The sequence below is a fragment of the Coffea arabica genome, chromosome 8e (assembly GCF_036785885.1).
Source record: "Coffea arabica cultivar ET-39 chromosome 8e, Coffea Arabica ET-39 HiFi, whole genome shotgun sequence".
Taxonomy (NCBI): Eukaryota; Viridiplantae; Streptophyta; class Magnoliopsida; order Gentianales; family Rubiaceae; genus Coffea; species Coffea arabica.
Window position 1 is genome coordinate 6,079,771 of NC_092324.1, and position 18,145 is coordinate 6,097,915.

General features: G+C 37.3%; 1 protein-coding gene and 1 long non-coding RNA gene across 3 annotated transcripts; both read left to right on the forward strand.

Moving 5' to 3' along the window:
* The first annotated feature begins 2,718 nt into the window (after positions 1-2,718).
* Positions 2,719-7,170, forward strand: LOC113703750 (uncharacterized). Of its 2 annotated transcripts, none has more exons than XM_027225228.2 (2): positions 2,719-6,594; positions 6,708-7,170. In XM_027225228.2, the coding sequence occupies exon 1, from the start codon at positions 4,347-4,349 to the stop codon at positions 5,397-5,399; it is 1,053 nt and encodes a 350-aa protein (XP_027081029.1). In that variant the 5' UTR covers positions 2,719-4,346; the 3' UTR covers positions 5,400-6,594; positions 6,708-7,170. The 2 variants fall into 2 exon arrangements, with proteins under 2 accessions (XP_027081029.1, XP_027081030.1); XM_027225229.2 differs by having other exon boundaries at positions 6,720-7,170.
* Positions 7,171-12,410: 5,240 nt separating this feature from the next.
* LOC113703751 (uncharacterized) lies at positions 12,411-13,274 on the forward strand. The gene is made up of 2 exons (XR_003451520.2): positions 12,411-12,698; positions 12,812-13,274. It is a non-coding gene; the product is annotated as an uncharacterized lncRNA (long non-coding RNA).
* Positions 13,275-18,145: the final 4,871 nt, after the last annotated feature.

The window sequence follows — 18,145 nt, forward strand, 5'->3', positions numbered from 1 at the left end:
GATAACCTCAAATTAATTTTGATAAGGTGTATAGAAGCTAATCTCGTGCTTAATTGAGGAAAATGCCACTTTATGGTCGAGTACGGGATAGCTTTGGGTCATGTGGTGTCGTCTAGGAAGTGCGTTCTTTCTTGGGTCATGTAGGTTTCTATAGAAGGTTCATCAAAAACTTCTCAAAGATTGGAACCCCATTGTTCTAACTTTTGCAGAAAGAGGTGCCTTTCGAGTTCGACAAAGCATATAAGGGGCGTTTGATAGGTTGAAGGAGTTATTGACCTTCTCACCTATTATTCAACCTCCTAACTGGAACCTATCGTTCGAAATCATATGCGATGCCAGCAACTATGCAGTGGGCGCGGTGTTGGATCAAAGAGTGGGAAAGGCAGTCCATGCTATCTACTAAGCATCTCGAGCCTTGAACGGAGCTCAGTTGAACTATTCGACCACCGAAAAAGAGCTTTTAGCTGTTATTTTTGCTTTAGAAAAATTTCGGTCCTATTTACTTGGTGCTAAAGTTATTATTTTCTCTGATCATGCAGCTTTACGGTATCTGTTGACCAAAAAAGAGGCAAAATCGCGACTGATATGGTAGATATTACTGCTACAAGAGTTCGACCTGAAGATCAGAGATAAAAAAAGGGGCGGAGAACCTGGTAGCAGATCACTTGAATCGAGTACAAGTCACTGAGGACGACCTCTCGTTGAGAGAAACTTTTCCCGATAAGCATTTATTTGCTGTTAATTTATCTTTGCCTTGGTATACGAATATTGTTAATTTTCTAGTCACTGACAAGTTTTCTGCAGGATGGCTTAAGGCAAAGAGGGACAAGTTAAGGAGTGATGCGAAATCTTACATTTGGGATGATCCTTACCTCTGGAAGCGTGGTGCCGACCAAATCATCAGAAGATGTGTAGGTGAGGATGAATTCCAATCTATACTAACCTATTGTCACTCTTTTGCGTGTGGAGGTCATTTTGGATCAAAAAGAACAACTCGTAAGGTGCTGGAGAGCAGGTTCTATTGGCCGACTTTCTTCAAGGACGCCTACTCATTTTGTAAGTCCTGTGATAGGTGTCAACGAGTATGTAACATTTCTCGTAGGGATCAAATGACTCAAACTCCCATGATTTTTGTTGAAATTTTTGACGTTTGGGGTATTGACTTTATGGGTCCTTTTCCTTCATCTTTTGGTTTTTTGTATATATTGCTTGCTGTGGATTATGTCTCAAAATGGGTGGAAGCAAAGGCCACCTGTACTAATGACTCCAAAGTGGTTGCAGAATTCATCAAATTTAACCTTTTTGTCCGCTTTGGGATGCCGCGAGTAATTGTAAGCGATCGGGGTATTCATTTCTGTAACAAGACGATCGCACCACTTTTTAGGAGGTACGGCGTCTTACATAAAGTCTCCACATCCTACCACCCTCAAACAAATGGTCAGGCGGAAGCATCGAACCTAAAGATCAAGTCGATTTTAGAGAAGATGGTCCGCCCTGATAGGAAGGATTGGAGTGTGAGACTTGAAGATGCATTATGAGCATATAGGACGGCATACAAGACACCCATTAGCATGTTCCCTTACCGATTGGTATTTGGGAAGCCATGTCACCTCCCAGTTGAGTTCGAACATAAAGCGTTCTGGGCAGTCAAGCAATGCAATATGGACATCGAAGAGGGCGGAATTCAAAGGAAATTACAGTTACAAGAATTGGAGGAGATTCGAAATGAAGTCTACGAGAGTGCTGTGATTTATAAGGAGAAGAATAAGATATTTCATGATCAGCAGATCTCTAGGAAGACGTTCGAATGTGGGTAAAAAATTTTACTGTACCACTCAAAATTGAAGTTATTTCCAGGTAAGTTATGTTCTCGTTAGATCGGTCCCTTCGTTGTAACTAATATCTTTTATTATGGTGCAGTGGAGATCCAGAGTTTAAGGAAGGAGAAGAAATTTGTGGTGAATGATTATCGTCTTAAGCCGTATTATGAAGGGGTTCCAGTTGAACGGGTGGAGATGATGCACTTGGAAGACCCGATTTGCTTAGTTTAAGCAAATTTTGGGTTATGTTTAGCCAAAAACATTAAATAAAGACGCTCTTTTGGGAGGCAACCCAAATATTGATTTTATTGATTTTCGTTGTTCATTTTTTTCATTTTGTCGTTTCTTAATTGGGTGGTAGTTGGCCCTAATATTTTCCTCCACTGTGACCAGGAAATGCAATCTTGGCGTGCCCACGCTACGTGAGTGACTCCTGAGACCAGTGGACGTTTTATAATCTTGGCATGCCCGCGCCATGTTGGTCAAATCTCAACATCTCGCGACGTTGGCAGGAAGTGCAATCTTGGCGTGCCCACGCCGTGCTAGTGACTCCTGAGGTCAGTGGATGTTTTATAATTTTGGCGTGCCCACACTGTGCTTGATAACTCAAAAACAAAGAAAATACCAAAAAAAAAAAATAATAAATAAATAAATTAGAAAAATTACAAATTATTTTCTTTTCTTTTATACCTTCAGTCTTGATTAAAAATAAATAAATAAAAATAAAAAATTCACAATAAAAACATTTCCTGTTTTACACCTTCAGTTTTGGTTCTCACAATTTGAATTTTGAAGTTTGGGTTTGCAATCAGGAAAAGAAAAAGAAAAAAAAATCCTTTTTTCTTTTTTCCTTTATTTTTCTTTCTTTCTTTATTCTTCTTTTCTTTCTTCCCTTTCTTTCTTTCTTTCCCTTTTCTTCCTCTCTTCCCCGCTGCCCTGCTTCCCTTTTCTTTTCTTCTTCGACCGACACTACTCCATCGCTCACCGCCGCGCCTCTCTCTCAGTCCATATCGCCGCCATTACTCGCTCGCGCACCCTCGCGGCCAAGCAGTGCCGCTCGTCTCTCTCCGCCGCTACCCACCTCGCGCCGCATTCTCTCTCTCTCTCCCCCTCACTGCTGTCCGCCCCACCTCGCGAGCCCACAGCTGCACGACTGCCATCACCAGTTGCCCGCGCACGCAGCCGACAGCCAAACACTGCCGCACTTCTCTTCCTACCGTGTGGTCCGCGCTCACCACCAGCAGCTCCCAACTCCTCCACAGTCGCGGCCACACTCGCCTCGGTAATACCGACACCGCTACCACTCTCCATCCATCTCCCTCTCTCGATCTCACTACCCACAACTAGCTCCGCCTCGCCGTCGCTGCCCGCCGCTCACCCAAGGCGGACGCTGTCTCTCTCTCTCCTTGTCGCAATCTCCACTACAGCCGCAAGCCACCACTCTCTTCCAAAGCTCGCGCGCCACCAGTAGTCCACTCCGTCGCGCGACAACAGAGACGCCACTTCTCCCTCCCCCTCGCGCGCTACCAGCAGCAGCCTCAGCTTCACTGCCAGCCGCGCGCGTCACTGGCTCGCCCAAGCGTAGCCCACAGCTGCTTCCTGGGATTTCTCCACGAAGCACGCCGCTCCGCCATCGCCGCCGCCTCCAAGCTCCAAACTCCACCTTACGGACCACCACCAGCTCTCCTTCGCATGCTGGCAGCCGCTGCTGCTGTCCGCCATCTCCTTGCCACGCATCGTCACCTGTCAATTTGGTATTAACTTTCTACCCTTGTTTTAACATTTTCCCTGAACCTTCAAGTGCTGGGTTTTGTGCCTTTTCGTAGGTTTCTTGATGGATATAGCAGGAGGTGATTTGGGCACTTTCTGAGTTAATTTGGGTGTTTGCTGATTGTACAGGAGTTTATTACGCTTTTGGATAGATTTGTGATAAATTGCAATAATCTGTTGTTCTGTTTGGGGCTGTGTTCTGGTATTGTGTGTGGCTACGGTGCCAATTGATTTGTTGATGTGAGGATAGGTACATTTAGTTGAATTGTTTGGCTGAATTGATTTTTCGTCTTTTGACTATAGTTGTTGCTTATATTTAGAGATGCTTGCTTGTTTGAAAGTTCAAGTTCTTGTGATTAAGTTGTTGCTCAAATTCTGATTTGCTGTTGTTAGAACTTTTGGTTGGGTGAGTGTGCAATTAACTGTCCAATTGACGGCAGTTGTTGATATTTTGGGTGGTAGTGTTTCTAATTGCTGAAATTTGGTGATCGGTTTAAACACTAGCACTACTTATAACTGTTGTACTCTTTGGACTTGATTTCTGGTATTGCTAATTTCTGCTATAGTGCTGGTTGGTTTCTCTAGAGGTCTTTCAGTTCATATCTTTTGCGCATTCTATTTCTGGTTGATTAAGTGACCTCTTAGTACCCATGGTGCGACCCAGATCCTCCTCTAGGTCTAGGACTCCTAGAACCTCACAGCCCCCTCCACCTCAGCACTCAATTCCCGCCTTTGACCCCTTGTACGACCCAGAGGATGAGGGCTCGCCTGGAGAGGCAAAGAGGCGTTCATATTTCTGACCCTGCACATTTTGGGGGTAATTTGAACTTTACTCGGGCCGCCGACAAGCAGCGATATGCTACTTGTTGTGAACGGAGGATCACTCCCTACCGTTATCGGAACGCCGCCACCTTGGACCTTTTGAATATTAGAGTTGACTTTGATCGCTTGATCCGGGCCATTGGGTGGCGTCCCTACACTTATATTGTTGACCGTCCAGCTTTTGTCGAGTTGGTTAGGGAGTTCTATGCCATATTCGAGTTCGACCTCCCCACGGGTTACACAGTTTCTACTCCTAATGTCATCCGTTTTAGATTAATGGGCCAAGAGTTCCACCATTCCATTACTGATTTCAATCTAGCACTTGGTTTTATTGATCAGGCTTATGTCGAGTCACGTGAGTATACCGAGAGTGCTTATGACTATGTACAGCCCTTTTTCTCCCACTATCGGCATATTTGGGAGGAGATGTCCATGGATCGTAATAATTATGACCCTCGTCTATCTAAGGGTTCTTATCTGAAAGACCCGGCGTCTCGCTATATCCACCGTTTCTTGGCCTATAGTTTCTCGGGTAGGCGAGATAGCTCGGGCATTTTGTCTAAGTCAAAATTTTTCTTTATTTGGTGCATGCATAATAACATTAAGGTTAATCTTGGGTGCTGGCTCACTTCTCAGTTCAAATCTATTTTGCCTAAGAAGAAGCGCCCCTTGATTCTTGGGTCATACACTACTCATTTGGCTGTTAATTTGCATGTGCTTGATCTTTCTAACCATGATTTACATGTTGCCTGTCAAATGGAGCCCTTGGACATTCTTTATTTAGAGAAAATAGGCTTGGTTCGGGAGGGCAACGACGGATGGGAGGTTGGAGCCAGTCGTCGGCCCCCCCTCGGTCATCTTTTGCCCGCGCCTCCACTGATGGCGGTGATCCCGGCCCCTCTACTTCCGCTCCGCCTCCTCCCACCCCAGGGGCTGACGACTGGCTCCAACTCCGGAACACGATTGAGAGATTGGAGACTCGAGTGACTCACATTGGCATCAACTTGCATAACATGGCGCAGAATTTGGCAGTATTTGTCCACCATGCGGGTCTCGCTCCTCAGTTCCCGCCCGACCCACCCCTGTTTTGACGACTTCAGGGAAGTTCCGTTGCCCTTATCCTGCCTTTTGCTGTTACATTTTCACATTGAGGGCAATGTGTGCCTTAGGTGTAGGGGAGTCAGTTTGGATGCTAGTATTTCCAGTTTCCGGTTTTTGGGTGTTTTTCCTTTGTTTTTAGTTTACGTGTTTTTTTCCTGTGTGACCTAGGTGTGGGGGGGATTTGGATTTGACTAGTGAATTTCTTCAATTTTCTGCCTTTTTTTAATTTTCTGCCTGGCTTGCTGCTGTCTTGATGAATATTTTGACAACTCACTCTTCTATTGCTGGTTGTAGTTTACTCTATGAATTTAGTTTCGGTGGCGAGTAAGAGCATGTTGTCCTGGTGAATATTTTGAGGTTAATGACTTGGTGCAATTTGTGGCTAACTTGTTTAGGCAATGTAAATATTTTACTGGCATTGTTGTGTGGATTGGCCCCCTGTTGACCTTAGTTCTCCATGTTTAGGAGATGACATGGGCCATGATATTGTATGGTATTTTGGTATTTTAGTGTGAATAACATATGACTATATTCCGCTAGTGTCGTCACCCAGTAACCAGGAGTCTTCACCACAAGTGTTGATTCTCGCATATAAAAGTGGCGATATCTATGAGTAAGTAGTCCCGGAGCTGTGGAAAGTTGAGTAACTGGGCTCTTTCATTTAAAAATGTCAGAGTTCACGTCAAAAGACTTGAATGGCTTGGGACTAAGCATTTATTCGTTCGAAAAAAAAGAAAGAGAAAAGAAAAAAAAAGAGGGAAAAAGGAAAAAAGAACAGATGAGGAAAATATGTAAGTCTATGATCATGTTGGCCCGCCGATCCTTGGTTTTCAATGTTGAGATTTTGGTTGCCAGTTGACTTAATTGCCGACTGTTGCTAGTTTAATATTTTGATTTCCTAGGCGAGTTAGCCATGAATTGGACGAGTCTGTGATCTTAGGAGCTAACCGGGAGAGAAATGTCTCGACACTTAGCCACTAAATCTTGATTTTGGTATAAGCACAGCTTGGCAATAGATGACGTGAGAGCTGACCATGGTTGAGTTTAGTTGTCCCCATGCTTGAGGGCAAGTATGATTCAGGTATGGGGGGAATTGATAGGGTATTAATTGTTAGCAATTTTATTATTAATTGCCCTTTTGTTCCTGTCAAACATTGTGTTAATTGTTAACATCTACTCATATTTGATATCTAGACTCAACTTCAGGGATTGGAGCAGAAAACTACAAAAAAGGAGGGACTTGCTCCATAAGTGGGAGACTTCAAAAAAGAAAAAAAGCTCCATGGACCTGGCCCACAAAGAGAGGAAGAAATGGATTTCCTTTTGCTCTTGGCCGAGAGTCCTACTAGCAAGAGGAAACAAGAGAAAATTGGGGGAGCCTCACTTTTAGACTTTTGCTCTCAAATTCGGCAGGGCCCATCTTTTGTACTTAGCTTTCTCAATTCGGTGGGGGACCACGGACGAGTGGAGCATTAGTCACTTTTGGCTTTTAAGGACAAGCGTACAGAGGCTTGGGAGCTTAGTTCTTTTTAGCATAGTTTTTAGTTTTCTTTCTGTCCTTGTCAGGCGCATGCCTACTGTTCGACAATATTCCTCAACGGGAAAAATATCTTTTATTTCTCGCTTCCTAGTGAAAACTTGATGCATTTGCAATCAATTAATTTGCGTAGAGATTTAATTATGCGGTGAGGCTAAGCCTTTCATCTAGTCAAGGATCAACTCAACGGCGCAGTCCCGAATATCTGTGAGATCTAATTAGTTTTCACGCGTTCCTTAATTTGTTAATATTTGCACGTTGTCTATTTGAATTTTCATGGGATTATTTTGTTAATTGGATGTCAAGGGCCCGATGTTCAATGTGACTCATTAATCTCCTGCCAAATTATTTAATTAAATCCGTAATTGTTTGATTGATTAATATTAGTGGCAACTGGCGTGTTTGCACACTAAGGGAATGTGCAATCTAATTTAAATAACCCTCGTAGCGTGTTATTGATTAGAGTTAGGTTTTTCTAGTTCTTAATGTAATTGAGAAATTAATTCCTATGGTCGTACTTAGGAGTATTTTCTGGTTAGAAGTAATCAATGGTCGTACCTTGGTTATCAATAAATTAAGGAAAAATTGGTCGTTAGAGTTCGTCGGCAACTATAACTGGCCTATTAATAAGTTAAGCGAACCTTCCTTGCATCAATGATCGGGTGAGTGGACTGTACCTGAGTAGTTGTATTCTTGACTAAAATTTATCTTTTCTTGATTTAATTCCTGTTATATTCGTGCTAGTTAATTATTTATTTATTTTTAGTTGAATTGCTTAATTGTTTTTAGTTCCACTCCGATAAAATCCCCCTTTACCAATTAGAATTTCAAAGAAACAAACATCCTCAGTCCCTGAGGAGACGACCCTGCTTGCCACTGTCTACTATTTAGTAATTGTCGTCAACTAATTAATTCTAGTATATCGGATTAAGCAAACTCTTCGGGAACATGGTGAATCAAGTAACCCATTGCACACCTAGAGTCCCTGCTCCAGTACCTAACATCAATTATTGACTGCCTTTAGTGGTAGTTAGGTTCTATTTTTATTATTGCACAGGCTCGACACCTGTCAAAAGGACAAAAAGTTTTAGTAATTTTAGGGCAAATTACATATAACCCTCTATAATTTTCTATAATAACAGATGATCTTCCTAAGGTAAACTCCTTGCGGTTTTATGTAAAGTAGAAAATGGATGAAATGCACAATTAATTACAGTAATTATATCAGATGCTCTCTAGGTGTGCGTATGATGAAACCATAATATCCATTCAATCCCATTAAAAAAAGATAAAATGCCTTCTACTAAATACGGTCATATCTTTAGTTGTTTAATAAAGTAAGAAGATTTCATAAATGTTTAGTATGTCATTTAATATTCAAGTTATTAGAAGAGGCCAGAGCTAGTAAACTTTTATTTCTTCCCTTTTATATGACAAGACTTAGTTATACACTAGAATTTTGCCCATGCCTTAGCACACTTTTTTTATTTATTGTGAATTTATACAAATCTGAATAATTTAAATACAAAAATTAACAACAATCCTATATGTTCATTCATATTAACTTTAAAATTAATGTATTCTAAATGTTCAATTATTTACTAAATTTTAAAAATTTATTTATATACTTTCTCTATAATATGATAGTATAAATCAAATAATGTACATCATATCAAAACCTTGGTAGATATTCTTTTTTTTTCTTATAAACATTCTCTTAGATAATTTAAATTTTTATAATGGCCATAAGTCTAGAACCATAAATTCATATTTAATTAAGTACAAAAGATTCAGTAATCTATTTTTCTTCATCAATAAATATTCAATTTCGAACAATATTGAAAAATCTATCAGTATAGTAGTTAATTTTTTTTTACACTAAATTAATTCAAAATTAAGGAACAGATGATAAAAAATTTGAATACTAATCAAGTGATGAAATGAAGTAATTTATAAGATATGTAAGATTTCAACAATTGTGATTTGAAAATTTTTTTACTATAATTCTATGTAATCCAAATACGATTCAATATGTGTAAAACCCATGCGATCCATAACCTATTAATTCTCTTCAAATAGAAAATGCCATGTAGGAGTGAAAAATAACTCTGATTAAAATAGATTGACAAATAGATCATTCAATTATAATCTCATAATTTATATGTTGTTATCGTACTATATATCAAGCTAATGTATGTATTTTATTGTGTAAAAGCTTATGTTCATCTTCTTCTTTTTTTTGTTAAAGGAGAGATCTTGAACCCATGATGTTTTACTTACAATCCTTCCCCTCTTACCACTGAACCCAACCCTCCCCCAAACTTATGTCCATCTTTTGTTATTGTCATCAATAAATTGGCTTCCAAAATCAGGAGAATAATATGAAAATTGGTATTCATTAATTTGGATGGAGAAAATTCCTAATACCTTTATAGTTTGTTTTTTCATAAATAAAAAAGATTTGTTAATGAGATTGCTGGAAATAGTTAAAACCAATTTATTTAACAAAGTCAAGAGGAATGTTTTGTAAAGAGTCTCCACAATTGGCAGGTTTTACATAAACCTAATACCTTCGTGGTTGATTTGGCGAAATCGAAATATTAGAGAGGCAATTGCAAGATTGCAGCGACATGGACTAGAATTCAAGATTGCAAGAGAAAAATAAAAATAATCACATAGTTTCCTTTTCTCTCTTACAGTGAACATGGCCATGGACTAGAATTCAAGAACCGCTTAAACCCAGCACTAGTTTAAAAAGCCCAGCAATGGCCAAGCAACAACCTGGACTGCTTAAAACAACCCGGACTGCTGAAAACATTTGTAGTCCAGTTTCGAGGTCAGAAGGCATCTATGTATACATTAATTTGAACTTTTGTTGGTCTTGACATATCAGAAAATCAAGAAAACAAAATATAAACAAAAGAATAGAAACCGAAAAAAAAATCCTTGCAATCTAGCAAGTTAATGGAGCAAGTAACCACTGGGGGTGTACTTAGTGATCAGATGAGAATTTTTAAAATCTTTTCCACTATCAAGTTCAATGTTCAAATCCTGTGCCTGGTAATAAGGGCAATAGTTGGGGGCGGAATAGCATGGGGAGGGTGGAAAAGTTTGAGAAAAAAAAAAGGTTAATGGAGCACATTTTAAAGGTGAAACTTGTTTAAAAGAAAAAAAGTGTAAAATTTTGCAAATGTCAACAAGATCTTCAATTCTAGTTACTACTCATGCTCTCCCATCTTCTCAATCTGGTACCAGGACAAATGTTATGGCATTTAGTAATTGATCTAACTTTTACAATGTGACAAACCTTTTCATCTAATCAACAAAAGATATTTGATGTGTCGTGTTTCATATATTTTTATGTTCCTCTATCACTATGATTTTATGCATGTATTATTTTTAAAAAGTGCTATTTAGATATGTTTTTATGGTTGGACAGGGTAGAAAGCACTTGCGGTAAAAATGATGCAAAAAGAGATCAATTAGCAGGAAAATATTGAGTCCAAAAAGTCAGCAGCTAATGAGTGATAGGATGGGGGCCAAACACAACACCCATTTGACTTTAAAGCGGATTTCAATTAAATTGACAAGTTAAGTTATGATGGGCGCCTGTCTCACAATCCAACTCAAGAACCGACATGTACTAAACAAATGACTTCTAATTTAAGTTGACTACTTGATTCTACCCTAAAAACCCTACTGGAGGGACCTTATAAGTACACGAGTAAGAGCCGTTAGAAAGGGCTGTCAAAAGGAGAAGCAACAAATTTTTCTCTATAATTTTTCGTTTGCTAGAATTAGCGTAGTATATTTTATGAATTAGTTTTCTTTATTCACTTATGAGCATCTCTCTTACTCTTGCAATGATGATGTCTTGCTAGTTCTTTTATTCAAGCCAAGGAAAGAAGTGATGGCTCCTAGTATTGTGAAATCGATTTGATCTTTCCAACTTTTAATTAACTATCTGCAATTCCTTGATCTTGATTTGTGTTTATGCATGTATAGTGGAGTAAGTCGCGAATTATTCTCTATATGTGTCATATTCATGCCAAAGTACTAATTGTGATATGTAATTGTTATGTTTTAGTATTTCATGTAGAAAATAAGACTAGTAATTGATTGTCCTCTTTTATGAACCCTTAGAGGGAATTGTGGTGTTGATTAGATGATTGCGTGTGTCACGGGTTGTCATCAATTTCAGCTGATTCTTAGTGCCTAAAGCTACTATCGGATTAATTTGGAATTGCGTTAATACCTAAATAGTTTGATAATAAGAATACAACTACAGTGTATCATTCTAATTGTTGACTGTAGAGAATCTACGAGTTATTACTAATTCAGGGTAACTTAGGCCGAATGGTTGATTAAAGGTGACAAATGTCAAGACTGTGCAATAATAAAAACCTAACTACCACAAAAAACGTGTAATAATAAAAATCTAACTACCACAAAAAACAATCAACAATCAATTCCAGGTACTGGAGCAGGGACTCTGGATGTGCAATGAGTTACTTGATTCACCCTGGTTCCGAAGAGTTTGCTTAATTCGATATATCAGAATTAATTAACTGACAAAATTTACTAACTAGTAGACAGTGGCAAGCAGGGTCGAATCCACAGGCACTAGGGATAATTCGTTTCTTCTAGAGTTCAGAGCATGAGGGGGTTTTTGGAAAATATAAAATAACTAATTAACCAACTAATGAAACAACTACTAGAAATAAACAGAAATTAATCAATAACCAATACGACTCTAGCCAAAGGTGCAACTTTTCAGACACAGTCCATTCAACTGATCATTGATGCAAAGATAATTCAATTACTCATTACTAGATTGGTTATAGTTGTCATACACGCGATAAACAACCAACATTTCCTTACTTTTTCGATAGTCAAGGTACGACCGTTAACTATTTCTCTAACCAAGAAATAACCCTAGGTACGACCATAAAATTTAATTCCTCGATTGCATTAAGAATTAGAAAAGTCCAACCCTAACCAACAAACACGCTACAAGAGTTTGTTTAATTTAGATCATACGTTTCCCTAACATGAAACCAATCACGCTAGTCGTCACTGGTGTTAATGAATTGAACAATTACGGATTCAATCACTTAATCTGATAGTAGATTATTAGGTTAATCCGAATATCGGGCCCTTGACATTCAAATAACATAATAATCATAAAAAATTAAATCAGAAAACGTACAAATACCAATAAATAAAAGAAATAAGTAAAATAATTCGATCTCACAGATATTTGGAACCGCGTCTTTAAATTAACCCTTGACTAGAAAAGAAACTTAGTTGCGCATGGCCAATTGAAGCAATTCACACCATTTTTCCAAAGCCAGCGGCATAAGTCTTTGACAAGAGAAATACTAGAGAAAACAAAAGACTCCAAGGAAGAGCCCTGCGGCTCCCCTCTTCGTATCCTTCATGCGGGATCCGGCTATTTTGATTTCCTAGGCGAGTTAGCCATGAATTGGACGAGTCTGTGATCTTAGGAGCTAACCGGGAGAGAAATGTCTCGACACTTAGCCACTAAATCTTGATTTTGGTATAAGCACAGCTTGGCAATAGATGACGTGAGAGCTGACCATGGTTGAGTTTAGTTGTCCCCATGCTTGAGGGCAAGTATGATTCAGGTATGGGGGGAATTGATAGGGTATTAATTGTTAGCAATTTTATTATTAATTGCCCTTTTGTTCCTGTCAAACATTGTGTTAATTGTTAACATCTACTCATATTTGATATCTAGACTCAACTTCAGGGATTGGAGCAGAAAACTACAAAAAAGGAGGGACTTGCTCCATAAGTGGGAGACTTCAAAAAAGAAAAAAAGCTCCATGGACCTGGCCCACAAAGAGAGGAAGAAATGGATTTCCTTTTGCTCTTGGCCGAGAGTCCTACTAGCAAGAGGAAACAAGAGAAAATTGGGGGAGGCTCACTTTTAGACTTTTGCTCTCAAATTCGGCAGGGCCCATCTTTTGTACTTAGCTTTCTCAATTCGGTGGGGGGCCACGGACGAGTGGAGCATTAGTCACTTTTGGCTTTTAAGGACAAGCGTACAGAGGCTTGGGAGCTTAGTTCTTTTTAGCATAGTTTTTAGTTTTCTTTCTGTCCTTGTCAGGCGCATGCCTACTGTTCGACAATATTCCTCAACGGGAAAAACATCTTTTATTTCTCGCTTTCTAGTGAAAACTTGATGCATTTGCAATCAATTAATTTGCGTAGAGATTTAATTATGCGGTGAGGCTAAGCCTTTCATCTAGTCAAGGATCAACTCAACGGCGCAGTCCCGAATATCTGTGAGATCTAATTAGTTTTCACGCGTTCCTTAATTTGTTAATATTTGCACGTTGTCTATTTGAATTTTCATGGGATTATTTTGTTAATTGGATGTCAAGGGCCCGATGTTCAATGTGACTCATTAATCTCCTGCCAAATTATTTAATTAAATCCGTAATTGTTTGATTGATTAATATTAGTGGCAACTGGCGTGTTTGCACACTAAGGGAATGTGCAATCTAATTTAAATAACCCTCGTAGCGTGTTATTGATTAGAGTTAGGTTTTTCTAGTTCTTAATGTAATTGAGAAATTAATTCCTATGGTCGTACTTAGGAGTATTTTCTGGTTAGAAGTAATCAATGGTCGTACCTTGGTTATCAATAAATTAAGGAAAAATTGGTCGTTAGAGTTCGTCGGCAACTATAACTGGCCTATTAATAAGTTAAGCGAACCTTCCTTGCATCAATGATCGGGTGAGTGGACTGTACCTGAGTAGTTGTATTCTTGACTAAAATTTATCTTTTCTTGATTTAATTCCTGTTATATTCGTGCTAGTTAATTATTTATTTATTTTTAGTTGAATTGCTTAATTGTTTTTAGTTCCACTCCGATAAAATCCCCTTTTACCAATTAGAATTTCAAAGAAACAAACATCCTCAGTCCCTGAGGAGACGACCCTGCTTGCCACTGTCTACTATTTAGTAATTGTCGTCAACTAATTAATTCTAGTATATCGGATTAAGCAAACTCTTCGGGAACATGGTGAATCAAGTAACCCATTGCACACCTAGAGTCCCTGCTCCAGTACCTAACATCAATTATTGACTGCCTTTAGTGGTAGTTAGGTTCTATTTTTATTATTGCACAGGCTCGACACCTGTCAAAAGGACAAAAAGTTTTAGTAATTTTAGGGCAAATTACATATAACCCTCTATAATTTTCTATAATAACAGATGATCTTCCTAAGGTAAACTCCTTGCGGTTTTATGTAAAGTAGAAAATGGATGAAATGCACAATTAATTACAGTAATTATATCAGATGCTCTCTAGGTGTGCGTATGATGAAACCATAATATCCATTCAATCCCATTAAAAAAAGATAAAATGCCTTCTACTAAATACGGTCATATCTTTAGTTGTTTAATAAAGTAAGAAGATTTCATAAATGTTTAGTATGTCATTTAATATTCAAGTTATTAGAAGAGGCCAGAGCTAGTAAACTTTTATTTCTTCCCTTTTATATGACAAGACTTAGTTATACACTAGAATTTTGCCCATGCCTTAGCACACTTTTTTTATTTATTGTGAATTTATACAAATCTGAATAATTTAAATACAAAAATTAACAACAATCCTATATGTTCATTCATATTAACTTTAAAATTAATGTATTCTAAATGTTCAATTATTTACTAAATTTTAAAAATTTATTTATATACTTTCTCTATAATATGATAGTATAAATCAAATAATGTACATCATATCAAAACCTTGGTAGATATTCTTTTTTTTTCTTATAAACATTCTCTTAGATAATTTAAATTTTTATAATGGCCATAAGTCTAGAACCATAAATTCATATTTAATTAAGTACAAAAGATTCAGTAATCTATTTTTCTTCATCAATAAATATTCAATTTCGAACAATATTGAAAAATCTATCAGTATAGTAGTTAATTTTTTTTTACACTAAATTAATTCAAAATTAAGGAACAGATGATAAAAAATTTGAATACTAATCAAGTGATGAAATGAAGTAATTTATAAGATATGTAAGATTTCAACAATTGTGATTTGAAAATTTTTTTACTATAATTCTATGTAATCCAAATACGATTCAATATGTGTAAAACCCATGCGATCCATAACCTATTAATTCTCTTCAAATAGAAAATGCCATGTAGGAGTGAAAAATAACTCTGATTAAAATAGATTGACAAATAGATCATTCAATTATAATCTCATAATTTATATGTTGTTATCGTACTATATATCAAGCTAATGTATGTATTTTATTGTGTAAAAGCTTATGTTCATCTTCTTCTTTTTTTTGTTAAAGGAGAGATCTTGAACCCATGATGTTTTACTTACAATCCTTCCCCTCTTACCACTGAACCCAACCCTCCCCCAAACTTATGTCCATCTTTTGTTATTGTCATCAATAAATTGGCTTCCAAAATCAGGAGAATAATATGAAAATTGGTATTCATTAATTTGGATGGAGAAAATTCCTAATACCTTTATAGTTTGTTTTTTCATAAATAAAAAAGATTTGTTAATGAGATTGCTGGAAATAGTTAAAACCAATTTATTTAACAAAGTCAAGAGGAATGTTTTGTAAAGAGTCTCCACAATTGGCAGGTTTTACATAAACCTAATACCTTCGTGGTTGATTTGGCGAAATCGAAATATTAGAGAGGCAATTGCAAGATTGCAGCGACATGGACTAGAATTCAAGATTGCAAGAGAAAAATAAAAATAATCACATAGTTTCCTTTTCTCTCTTACAGTGAACATGGCCATGGACTAGAATTCAAGAACCGCTTAAACCCAGCACTAGTTTAAAAAGCCCAGCAATGGCCAAGCAACAACCTGGACTGCTTAAAACAACCCGGACTGCTGAAAACATTTGTAGTCCAGTTTCGAGGTCAGAAGGCATCTATGTATACATTAATTTGAACTTTTGTTGGTCTTGACATATCAGAAAATCAAGAAAACAAAATATAAACAAAAGAATAGAAACCGAAAAAAAAATCCTTGCAATCTAGCAAGTTAATGGAGCAAGTAACCACTGGGGGTGTACTTAGTGATCAGATGAGAATTTTTAAAATCTTTTCCACTATCAAGTTCAATGTTCAAATCCTGTGCCTGGTAATAAGGGCAATAGTTGGGGGCGGAATAGCATGGGGAGGGTGGAAAAGTTTGAGAAAAAAAAAAGGTTAATGGAGCACATTTTAAAGGTGAAACTTGTTTAAAAGAAAAAAAGTGTAAAATTTTGCAAATGTCAACAAGATCTTCAATTCTAGTTACTACTCATGCTCTCCCATCTTCTCAATCTGGTACCAGGACACATGTTATGGCATTTAGTAATTGATCTAACTTTTACAATGTGACAAACCTTTTCATCTAATCAACAAAAGATATTTGATGTGTCGTGTTTCATATATTTTTATGTTCCTCTATCACTATGATTTTATGCATGTATTATTTTTAAAAAGTGCTATTTAGATATGTTTTTATGGTTGGACAGGGTAGAAAGCACTTGCGGTAAAAATGATGCAAAAAGAGATCAATTAGCAGGAAAATATTGAGTCCAAAAAGTCAGCAGCTAATGAGTGATAGGATGGGGGCCAAACACAACACCCATTTGACTTTAAAGCGGATTTCAATTAAATTGACAAGTTAAGTTATGATGGGCGCCTGTCTCACAATCCAACTCAAGAACCGACATGTACTAAACAAATGACTTCTAATTTAAGTTGACTACTTGATTCTACCCTAAAAACCCTACTGGAGGGACCTTATAAGTACACGAGTAAGAGCCGTTAGAAAGGGCTGTCAAAAGGAGAAGCAACAAATTTTTCTCTATAATTTTTCGTTTGCTAGAATTAGCGTAGTATATTTTATGAATTAGTTTTCTTTATTCACTTATGAGCATCTCTCTTACTCTTGCAATGATGATGTCTTGCTAGTTCTTTTATTCAAGCCAAGGAAAGAAGTGATGGCTCCTAGTATTGTGAAATCGATTTGATCTTTCCAACTTTTAATTAACTATCTGCAATTCCTTGATCTTGATTTGTGTTTATGCATGTATAGTGGAGTAAGTCGCGAATTATTCTCTATATGTGTCATATTCATGCCAAAGTACTAATTGTGATATGTAATTGTTATGTTTTAGTATTTCATGTAGAAAATAAGACTAGTAATTGATTGTCCTCTTTTATGAACCCTTAGAGGGAATTGTGGTGTTGATTAGATGATTGCGTGTGTCACGGGTTGTCATCAATTTCAGCTGATTCTTAGTGCCTAAAGCTACTATCGGATTAATTTGGAATTGCGTTAATACCTAAATAGTTTGATAATAAGAATACAACTACAGTGTATCATTCTAATTGTTGACTGTAGAGAATCTACGAGTTATTACTAATTCAGGGTAACTTAGGCCGAATGGTTGATTAAAGGTGACAAATGTCAAGACTGTGCAATAATAAAAACCTAACTACCACAAAAAACGTGTAATAATAAAAATCTAACTACCACAAAAAACAATCAACAATCAATTCCAGGTACTGGAGCAGGGACTCTGGATGTGCAATGAGTTACTTGATTCACCCTGGTTCCGAAGAGTTTGCTTAATTCGATATATCAGAATTAATTAACTGACAAAATTTACTAACTAGTAGACAGTGGCAAGCAGGGTCGAATCCACAGGCACTAGGGATAATTCGTTTCTTCTAGAGTTCAGAGCATGAGGGGGTTTTTGGAAAATATAAAATAACTAATTAACCAACTAATGAAACAACTACTAGAAATAAACAGAAATTAATCAATAACCAATACGACTCTAGCCAAAGGTGCAACTTTTCAGACACAGTCCATTCAACTGATCATTGATGCAAAGATAATTCAATTACTCATTACTAGATTGGTTATAGTTGTCATACACGCGATAAACAACCAACATTTCCTTACTTTTTCGATAGTCAAGGTACGACCGTTAACTATTTCTCTAACCAAGAAATAACCCTAGGTACGACCATAAAATTTAATTCCTCGATTGCATTAAGAATTAGAAAAGTCCA

What these genes read in the sequence shown, in the direction of transcription:
- LOC113703750 (XM_027225228.2), top strand. Translation starts at nt 4,347, where the DNA reads ATGAGGGCTCGCCTGGAGAGGCAAAGAGGCGTTCATATTTCTGACCCT.